The 10,214-nt window shown below is 45.4% G+C and overlaps 1 protein-coding gene across 1 annotated transcript; it reads left to right on the top strand.

Moving 5' to 3' along the window:
- Window positions 1-1,307: 1,307 nt before the first annotated feature.
- Window positions 1,308-9,437, top strand: nucks1a (nuclear casein kinase and cyclin-dependent kinase substrate 1a). The gene is made up of 8 exons (XM_080000219.1): window positions 1,308-1,613; window positions 3,883-3,932; window positions 4,191-4,281; window positions 6,219-6,265; window positions 6,351-6,503; window positions 6,797-6,949; window positions 7,056-7,208; window positions 7,539-9,437. Exons 1-8 carry the CDS (start codon window positions 1,597-1,599, stop codon window positions 7,832-7,834), a joined length of 960 nt encoding a protein of 319 aa, XP_079856345.1. The 5' UTR covers window positions 1,308-1,596; the 3' UTR covers window positions 7,835-9,437.
- The last annotated feature ends 777 nt before the right edge of the window (window positions 9,438-10,214 follow it).

Raw genomic sequence — 10,214 nt, 5'->3', positions numbered from 1 at the left:
TTAGGGGCCTTTCTGTGTGGAGTTTGCATGCTCTCCCCGTGCTCATATTGGGTTACCTCCATAACATCCTCAGAACCCCCACTGAAAACATGCAGAATAAATATCGTCTGGCCAGCGTTACCCGCTCAAGTTGTAAGCTGCCCACCGCCCCCCCTGGAGGAAGGACAAGCCTTGATGGGATAAAAGCGGAGGAAAAAAAACCTGTGTGGGCCACAGTGCATGCGGAACACAGGATTGAATCGTTGACATTTTGTCAAAATGTACTAGAAAGTCTTAAATTTTGAACGGGCATGCACTAGTAGTATATCAATTCAACTGAGTTCAACTTTTTTTTTTTTTTAACATCCATATCATCGAAAAACACAGCGTTCTGAAGAATGTGGGCGATGCTATTCTTCACAGCAAAACAAAACCAGCACGAGGGTGAATGGTGTCATGGTTGATTGGGCTTCAGGTCCATAAAAAAAACAGTGTTTTCAGGTAAAGTGTGCGGAGTCAACCATCTAGTACATGCATCTACTGCGTGTGCAATGGCTGCAATATATTGTAATAACATTGTAATAAGTTTGACTTACCCATCCATTATTAGCAGTGTCCATACTTTTGTAAAATAATACACAATATCCATATTTATCTTAATACCTAGTCAATACATAACACTATGCCTTGTTGTTGTTGTTTTGTAATGTATCTAGTGCATAGAGCACATTCTTCATATATGGTATTTTATAGAAATTGCATTATCTTAGACTGTTAAGCATACTTTCTTCATGCTCCTCGTCCTTCTGCACAACAATGCACCAACTATTACCAGGACAAATTCCTCGTGGATCACAGTGCATTTGGCCCAGTAAATAGACATTGTACCAGGTGAGAAGGGGAAGCCCCCGTCTGTTCCTTCGGATTACAATCACATACGCCCATTTCACATGTTAAATACAACAATAGCCCAATCATCACGGGCGCACGGGGTTTGTGCGTTCAGCAACACGCTATTTACAATGTTGGATTGTGGTCTTTTGGGACCACAACTGTGTCTTAGCATGAACAGCGAGGGCCTCTTTTTGTTTTCTAGCAGTGCGCACTCTACCGACCGTGCTCAGGGGGGAGGGCGAACAGGCTAGAACTGGATTTGACGTGCGGTCGAACCCGGCCAATCGCAGGGCGGTGTTCATTTGAATCGGCCAATCGGGGCGCGGCGCTCCCCGGCTCGTCCTCTCGCGACAGCGAGCGGGCGGGTCCGCACCGCCGCGGGCCCCACCCCCCCACAGGCCGCGCGTTTGGTTGCGCACAAGCTGCAGTTTCAGTTTGTTTTATTCACCATTTTGAGTAGCTGAAGGTAAAAAAAAAAAAAAAAAAAAACACACACACACACACACACACACACCAAAAAAAAAAAAAAAAAAAGAAATCGCGTTCGGAGGACGAGTCGCTCTCGCTACGTTTTTATTTTCACGCGGCAGCTCGGGCGTGGCGGAGTCGTGCGCCTCCTCGCGCAACCTGGGACTCGCAGAGCGGGAATATATTCTATTTCCATTTGCCTGGGCTCCTTCTTCCCGTCCTCACGCTCCGAACCTCCCCGGTGTTTCCTGCACAATGTCAAGACCAGTGAGGTACGTTCTGGCCCCCGGACGCGGCGCTCGCGGGGTCGTGCGCGCACGCCGCGACTCGGGTGGGCTCGCGTTATGCGCGCGGGAATTGTTTGTTGCATGAAAGATTGATGCAGATGCGTGTGTTCTGCGCCCCGTGCACGCTCCCCCCAAACATGGATCCCAGCGGTGTGGGGCGCTCGCCATGCACCGCAACGTGCACCGCGGGGGGGGAGGGTGGTGGGTGGGGGGAGGACGCGAGGGGAGACCGGGCGCGGGGATCCGAGTGTGGTTTTTTTAAATGGTTGTGCGGTGTTGTCTTGAGCGCGATCGTGTCTGGGCCTGGTGTATATATATGTTCCTCTCCGTTAGCTACACCAGGCTGTGGGTAAGAATATGGCTACCCTCCCCATTCATCCACAGGAGGCTCTGAAACGCTAATTGAAGAACGCGGCGCTGGGAGTGACCATCGGCGCCCCGGATCTGATGTTATCGCAGTTTTATATCACCGGGGTACGTTCGGGAAGGGCCAGTTGCATTTGAAGGACAATGGGAGCGCGGAGCGGCGCCTAGAAGCGCCGTGGAGCGGGGGCTACGTTTCTGCTGGCGGTGTGAACGCTGTTGCGTGACGTCAGAGGGAGGCGGAGCTCCAGGCGCTCGCCACGCCCCCCCCCCCCCCCCCCCCCCCGTCTCCCCAAATAATCAACCCATACGTCGCTTTTTTTATTTTTTATTTTTTTTTATTAATGTCCTGTGTGTGCATGTGCAAACGTTTTGGATATCGTTTTAACCTTTTATTTGATTTATTTGTGTTCATTCGGGGGTGGCTGGTGTAGATGGGGCTGAGCCATCCCTCTAGTTTTGAGACAAAGATGGGGGGAAACCGCATTACTGAAATAGATTTCTAAAATATAGATACAAACACAGAACACCCCTGTAGAGCACATATGTTGCTCTTATTTAATGCCAATAGCTCCCTTGAAACGGATTGTTTTGAATTTTGGTGAACCCACTCAAAACAGCGCCACCAAATGGCCATGATTAAAAAAAAAAAAAACCCAGGGTCTGGGTAATGTCAGGCCGCAGGGCTGGTTCTCATCTGCCCCAAGCTGCAGCCTCAGTCATGCATCATGTGTTGCAGAGAGTACGCGGTGACACGCCCACCCCATTTGGTTGCCATTGGGGCTAAACTCGAAAAGCCCACTGACCGATCTCAGCTGTCCATACCAAAATATTCCTTGTCATAAAGGCCGCTCTGAATGTTTGACAGACTGGGGACACATCTTCCAAACGATTTAGGGCTTATTCAGAAAGTCAAACCATGAGTTTTGGGTTTGGTCGAAGGTTCTGGCTAAAGCCGAATTGGCTTCGCAATTTCCCATGTTCATGTGCCAAGTGAAATTGTTTCACTTGGCACATGATGGTTCAAACATTTATTGTTTTAGAACTTGCATGTGCCATAGTTCAAAACGTAAGCACCGTCATGTGATTGGTTACAAACGTGTGTTTGTGTGGAAACATATAAATTGATATTTCTGATTCCACCATGGTACGTGAACGCACCGTGATGCGTTCATGAATCATAGGAATGTGTAAAACCAGCCCTAGTAAGCCACTTGATTCTTGTCGTCCAGTTGAATGTGTGCCTGAGGCCTTCACTGTGTCTGTCTGTCTGCTCCTGTAATCTATAGTGCTTGTGAATGGTTTTATGACCCTATGTCCCCCAACCCTCATTTAACCATGTGAGGATCTTGAGATAATTACTTTTGCAGTCTGCTTGGGGGGGGTTGCTGGAATGCAGTTGGCTATGCCTGGGTCACCAAGAATGGATGGAGGTTCTCTTATCAGTGATCATAACCCCCCCCCCCCCCCTTGTCTCCAACCTGTTTACATTTACTTGCTGAAAAGCTGGTTACAGCCTCTGCGTCTACACGGGCTCCCTGTTTTCCAACGAGAGGGGGTGTTAGTTACAGCGAACACCTGAAATGTGGCCGACCGCTGTCACCCGAGGCACAGTTCAAACACTTTGTCAAATGAGCCCTGGAAACCGTAGACGGGCAGACCAGCTGCTTTTTCCAGTTGAGCAGTGCAATGCAGACATTCTTAGTCTTGCAAACCGGGATGTATTGTTTCCGATTGAGTTTCCAGTCAAGGGAGAGATTATTGTGTGCATGAGAAGTTAGAAATGTTGTTAAGTATCAAAAATTTTATTTGTTCGTTTTTTTATATATTTTTTTCAAGTCATGTTTTATCTGAATTTGACCTCATGCAAATATATGAACTTTCTCCACAGAAACAGGAAAGTGGTGAACTACTCGCAATTCAACGAGTCTGATGACGCCGGTAAGAAGGCTGTGTGTGTGTGTGTGTGTGTGTGTGTGTGTGTGTGTGTGTGTGTGTGTGTGTGTGTGTGTGTGTGTGTGTGTGTGTGTGTGTGTGTGTGTGTGTGTGTGTGTGTGTGTTAAAGACTGAAGTGCTGATAATGGCATTTCTCATAGCTTTAATGATTGTTGGATTCCTAGCGATGACGGTCATGATGGTGTGTGTGTGATGTAACGGTGGATGTGAGACGGGCCCTTAACGTTTGCCATCTATCTCCAGATGAAGAGTACGGAGGCGAGAAGCCCAAGAAGGTGCGCGCTGCACCCCGCGAGCCAAAGCACAAGCGCTCAAAGAACTCGCAGGAGGACAGGTGAGCTCTGCTTTTTTTGGAAACACTTTTGGATGAATAGATAGATAGATTGGTATTGTCACTCCTCAACACAATTAAGTTATGTGACAGTACTTAAAAACCAAATCAAGAAAGTAGAAATTGCTGTTAAATAATGTACCATAACAAAAATATAATATCAAGGCAAAAAGATGTTAGATAGAATGTTGATACGACAACTTAAAATCCAGCCTTATTAATGCGTCAATATCATGATATTATGCAAAGCTTTAGTTTACATTTGCGACAAAGTAATTTGTAAATTCCCAACAGAAAAAACCTATTGGTCTGCCTCTTTCCTCGTTGCTTCTATTTGATGCGGCATTTGACTTGTAAAACATAGTGTGTGTACACACCAGACTCTGAGACCGCTCCCCCTCCTCACCACCACGCCCCGCTGCAGCAAATCACAATGGCAGCTTCGCTCTCCTGTTGCATATGAAGAGTTGCAAGGCGAGGGGAATGGCCGCTGCAGTGACTTATCACCTTGAAAAAAAAGCCCCCCCCATCTACACCCCAGAAAAACAGATTTAGTGAGCTGTTAAACTATGACCCGTCTAACCAAACATACTTTGTAGATAAAGGCTTTCGCCTTGATTTTAGGGGTGGTGGAGAGATAGTCACAGATCGGCTTAAGAATGTAAACTATTTGTGTGCCACAACTGGGGGTTGCCAACTTTGTGGTTTTCTTGACAAGTTGGACTCAATTGTTGATTTAAATTTTTTTTATATATATATATATATATATATATATATATATATATATATATAGGAGGGGTGTAATTTGTGATCTTAATGCAACTGCAAAAAGCGTATTATTGTACCTCTTGGGGTAACTATAAGGAACACTGATATATATACAGGACAATGTATTATACTCTTCTCAATCCTACCTTTTACTAGTATATTCATTTAATCATCTATCACTGCTAATGTCATTTAATATTATATAATATTGGCCAATAATGACCCATAAAAGTGACTGTAAATTATATTTAATTTTTCTTTACAAAAAAATAAAAATTCTGCCGTCAAATGTCTGGCTTTTGGGTTTTGAGCATGACTTGACAAACCTGACCACAACTGATCAATTGTACAACACCCAACAACCCTGTGGATTGAGAACTGAAAGATGGACATCTGTCGTCCAGTATTTATTGGTAGAATTGAAAGAAAGAATTGTTATTCTGAAATAGTGTAATATTATGTATTATATCAATGCATAGCTTTGACTTATTGGGATGATTTAAAATGATAATAAAAATATTGAAAATCAACATTTGATCTAAAAACATGGTGATGTGCCTTTTAGGCCAGTGATTCGGAGAGCTACCAAGTTGGCACAACAGATAATATCCACTTTGCTATTGGAACACCGCAGGCTGTTCCGAGGCAGAATCTGTGTTTTCATTGATTTGATTTATGCCTGAAGATAAACAGCTCGCCTGCCTTAATGATAAAAAAAAAAAAAGAGATCCAATCCTGCTCTGCCTTGTTTATTTTTATTAAGATGCCATGCTCTTATTTGAGATGCATTAGATTTACACTTTTGGAACTAATGCATCTCAGACCACATACTGAGGTAGTTTTGCTGATTAGATATTCAATTCGCCACGAGCACATTTTATTCTGGGATTGATATCACGTATTTATTTCACTGGAATGTTTCCAAACAGTCACTGAGGATCGTTGCGCAATTAGCACTGCAATTGCCACAATTTACATATGTCTATAACAAAAGGATTTGCACCTATAATTTAATTACAAAAAACAAATGATTGCCTTCATTTAATATTGCATTGCTTTAGTTGAAACCCAATTATTACGATTGGAAGCGTCTTCGTGGTCATCCGTTGTTGTCTTGGAAAAGGTGTCCTGGGCTCCTCCTTTAACCTTGTTGGACATTCTTCCCTTTGCAGCGAGGACTCTGAGGAGAAGCTCTCCAAATCCAAAAACGAATCTGCAGGTAAGTCTGTGATCCACGGTGTGGGGGGACTGTGGGGAAACGGCCCGAGCCGCCCCTAACCCTGCGAGGTGTCATGTCACCGCAGATGACTTTGGCAGCGATGAAGAGGAGAACGACTTTGGGGAGGAGGCGGAGGAAGACGGGGGAAGCGACTACGAGGCGAAGCGAGGGAAGAAGGGGAAGAAGCCCAAAGTAGAGAAGCCGACCAAGAGGACGCCGAAGAGAAAACGCGGCGCAGGTACAGCAATCATATCAAATTTTATTGCTGTTCTGCTTGTCTTGTTTTTTTTTGTGTGATTGTTTACGTGTTTGAGCTGTTGGAAAATTGAACATCGTCATTCTGCAATATGTCAAAAGTTCCGTTCTTTTCACTAACACAAACTCTGAGTCAGACGCACAATTCTGTGTAATATGTGAATGCTTTGTTTCGGAAGCAGTCGGCAAGCTTTTGGAGTGAATAGATTTTGTTTTTGAGCTTCTTGCGAACACACGCTTGGCTTTTGTTAACCCTCCCACCGTCTCTCTGCCCAGACGACAGCGACGACGACAAGGAGGTGAGTCGCAAGGTGCGCACGGTGCGCCAGGCCGCCACCAAGGCCGTGTCCAAACAGAGGCAGATCCTGCTGGGGGACCCCGGCAGCGAGGACGAGGAGCACGAGGACCAGGAGGAGGCCTACCAGGGCCGTACGTACACAGCACACGCGCACTTCAGACACGCTTCAGTGTTTCTCTCTAATCCCTACTGCACAGTTAACACCTTCACTGTGCCTCCTCCCCCTCCGGTGCACAGCCGATGAGTCTGGCAGCGATGAGGACTTCATGGTGGAGGATGATGACGACAGCGACTACGGCCACTCCAAGAAGAAGACCAAGAAGGTGATCAGGCGGGGGCGGCCGGAAAAGAAGGAGAAGAAGTCTCCCAAGCCGCGACTAAAGGCCACAGGTGAGGGGGAACGGGGTGGTTTCCAAATAACGTCAAAATGTTAATGCCAATTAAAAAAAGTATTTAAATATCACTTTCAGAGCCATTTCAACAGCTGCAGTTCATTCTGTGCTGATGTATGCTCTCCACGCAAGCATGAGTAGGAAAGATGTTGTTTTTTTTTTTTTTGTTTTTTTTTTATCTTAAGTCCCTGTGAATTTGGCGGTTCAAATTAGATTCCACAATAAAAGCGTGCTTGAGACAGACGCCATACACTTGCAAACGGTGCCTCAGACAAAGGAGCCGTGGCCCCGGCCAGTAGTTGAACTGTCCCCTCTTTCTACCCCACAGTCACCCCTAGCCCAATGAAGGGCAAGGGGAAGGGCCGCCCCAGCGCCAAGGCCCTGGAGAAGAGCTCACCCAAAGAGGAGGAGGAGGAGGAAGAGGAGGAGGAGGAGCCTGAGAGCCCCCCGGAGGAGGAGGAGGAGGAGGAGGAGACGGAGAAGAAGGCCAGCTCCCCGCCCCCCAAGAAGACGAAGGAGGCACCCGCCGCCGCTGCTGCCGCCGCCGGTGACGGGGAGGAGGATGAGGAAGACGAGGAGGAAGAGGATGGCTCGGAAGAAGAGGCGCCATCTGGAGAAGACTAGAAGAAGACATCTCTCCCTTTCCCCGTCAACACCTCTCTCCTGCCCCCCTGACCCTTCTCTTTCAAAAAAAATAGTTTTTGCTGTTTTATTTTGTTTGTTATGTTGGCCTTTGTTCAGAAGGTTTAATGTTTTATTTTAATTTTTTTGTTTTGTTTTTTAAATCATCTTTATTTGTGGTGGCCTGGCTCAATGGTTTGGACTTCATGCGCTTTTATTTTCTTCTTTCATCGTTCCCTTCTGAGATCCCCGAAACTTGTTGTAGCTAAGGACATTGCGCTCATGACAACATACTACGTATGCAAGGAAATGAATTTCTTACACTTTTTGTATTTTGGTCAACACCCCACACCCCCCACCCCCCACCCTAGCTACACTGCTCTATCTACCTGCTTCCTCCTCATCATCACTTTTCCACTTAAATTCCCTCTTACTTTTTATAATCGTATAAATTTCAAGAAACGGTAATGAAACACAGAGGACTCTCCATACATTGATTTGAAGATTTGTCTTTTCTTAAGAGCTCAGTGCTAGTAAGTGTCCGTCCTGACTCGTTGCCTAAAATCGCGCTCGTTTTCTCTCTCTCTCACTCTCTCTCTCTCTCTCTCTGTGTGTGTGTGTGTGTGTGTGTGTGTGTGTGTGTGTGTGTGTGTGTGTGTGTGTGTGTGTGTGTGTGTGTGTGTGTGTGTGTGTGTGTGTGTGTGTGTGTGTGTGTGTGTGTGTGTCATTGTTTTCTTTCCCGGGATAATCCGCTTAAATGATCGGAGCCACCCAAAATGGCACCGTGTCAACAAAAACAAAACAGACATTTTTGGGCTTTTTAACTGCGATCCTACATAGACCCGCTCCTTAAACGCGCAGGACGGCAGTTAAAGAGAGAAAAAAAAAAAAAAAAGTAGCTTCCTCTTCTTTATATTTTTTATTTTTATTTCCTTCTGTCAGTCTTGTGAGAATGAGCAGTTGTGGTGGATCAACACTTTGTAGTTTTGTAACAGTTAAAGATGCATTTCTTTTTAAGTCAGGTCTCGATCAGCCTGTTGGGGAGCTGGATGGGGTGACACAGCAGTGTGTGTGTTGGGGAGGGGAGGCAGTTGTGATTATGTGTGTGTATTTAGGGGTACTTCTTTTTATATGCATGTTTGTGTGAGTACCTTTTTTTTTTTTTTTTAAAGAGACAGATTTACGTGGTGTTACAGGGCCCTGTCAGCTGCTTGGGTAACTACGGTGATATGTCAACGGCCCCTTTCAAATGGTCCCACGTCGCCAGGGAAGCTTGTCACCATTCATCTCTTTGTGCCAGGCATCCGATTTTGGTTCTGGTTGTTTTTATTTTATTTGATTTTTTTTGAACATCATTATGAGCTGATACTTTTTTTTTTTTTTTTTTTTGGGAGTCCAAAAAAATGAATGTTTTTGTTGTTTTTTTTTTCTCCCCTTTAGCTTGGTTCATTGTTCTAATTCTCTATTCAGATTTTTTTTTTGTAATGTTTGTTTTTTAAGAAAATAAATAAAATGTATCTTGATTTTAAAGAGAAAAATTGACCCTTATCCAATGTGTTCTGCCTGCGGTCATTTCCGTAAGGTGGAGGTCGGACCAGCCCCCCCGCCCCCCTTTTTATTCTGAACCTGATGCAGACGCTGTGCCACCCTCCCAGAGCCATCCCCTCAGCTTAAAGATCCAGGTCTCGCGTCGTCTCTATCAAACTTTTTGTCTGCCGCGACTCCTTTGGTCCTTCGGCGGTCATGGCGACCGTGTATTTCACAACCGTAATGATTTTGCCGTTTCTAATTGTCTGGTACTGGGAATCGGGAAGGGTCGATATTAACATTGTCACGAGGAGGGCGGCTCCGTATCCTGAGGGAAGCTCTAGGCGTTATCTATTCTGTATTTTATTAATGCCTTAAAAACTTAGTAGTATTTCAAACCGGACGAAGCAGCTCCGGGTGTCCTTGGGCGTAAGCCACTGTGAGAAAGCCTCAAGAATGTAATCTGCCCTGTCGTTTTACGTCTTCGTGGTGGTGGGGCGAGGGTGGGGGGGTTGTAATATCAGCGGACCATCCAAAGCCATAGACAAACTTGATACTAGTGACTTTGAGGTCTTTTTCTTAATTTTGCGGTTATGAGTACAGTTTGAAGGTGTAGCAAAAAAAAAAATTGAAAGCAACGCTGCCCTTTCTCCATCCTAAAGTCATCCATTCAGGCACCCCCCCATTTCCCCAAATCAAGCAACACCACCACCACCCCCACCCCTTGTAGTTTTCCTGTGACTGCCATTTGTAAAAATCCCCCAAAACTCACCCATCCAAACCTCACCTTGGTTCTGGAGCATATTCATGTGATTGTCCTTATTTAAGTGGGTTAGTGTGTTCTGTCTATATTCAA

The sequence above is a fragment of the Zeus faber genome (genome assembly GCF_960531495.2).
Source record: "Zeus faber genome assembly, chromosome: 5".
NCBI lineage: Eukaryota > Metazoa > Chordata > Actinopteri > Zeiformes > Zeidae > Zeus > Zeus faber.
Note: the sequence above shows the minus strand (reverse complement) of the source record. Positions and strands in the feature narration are given on the sequence as shown.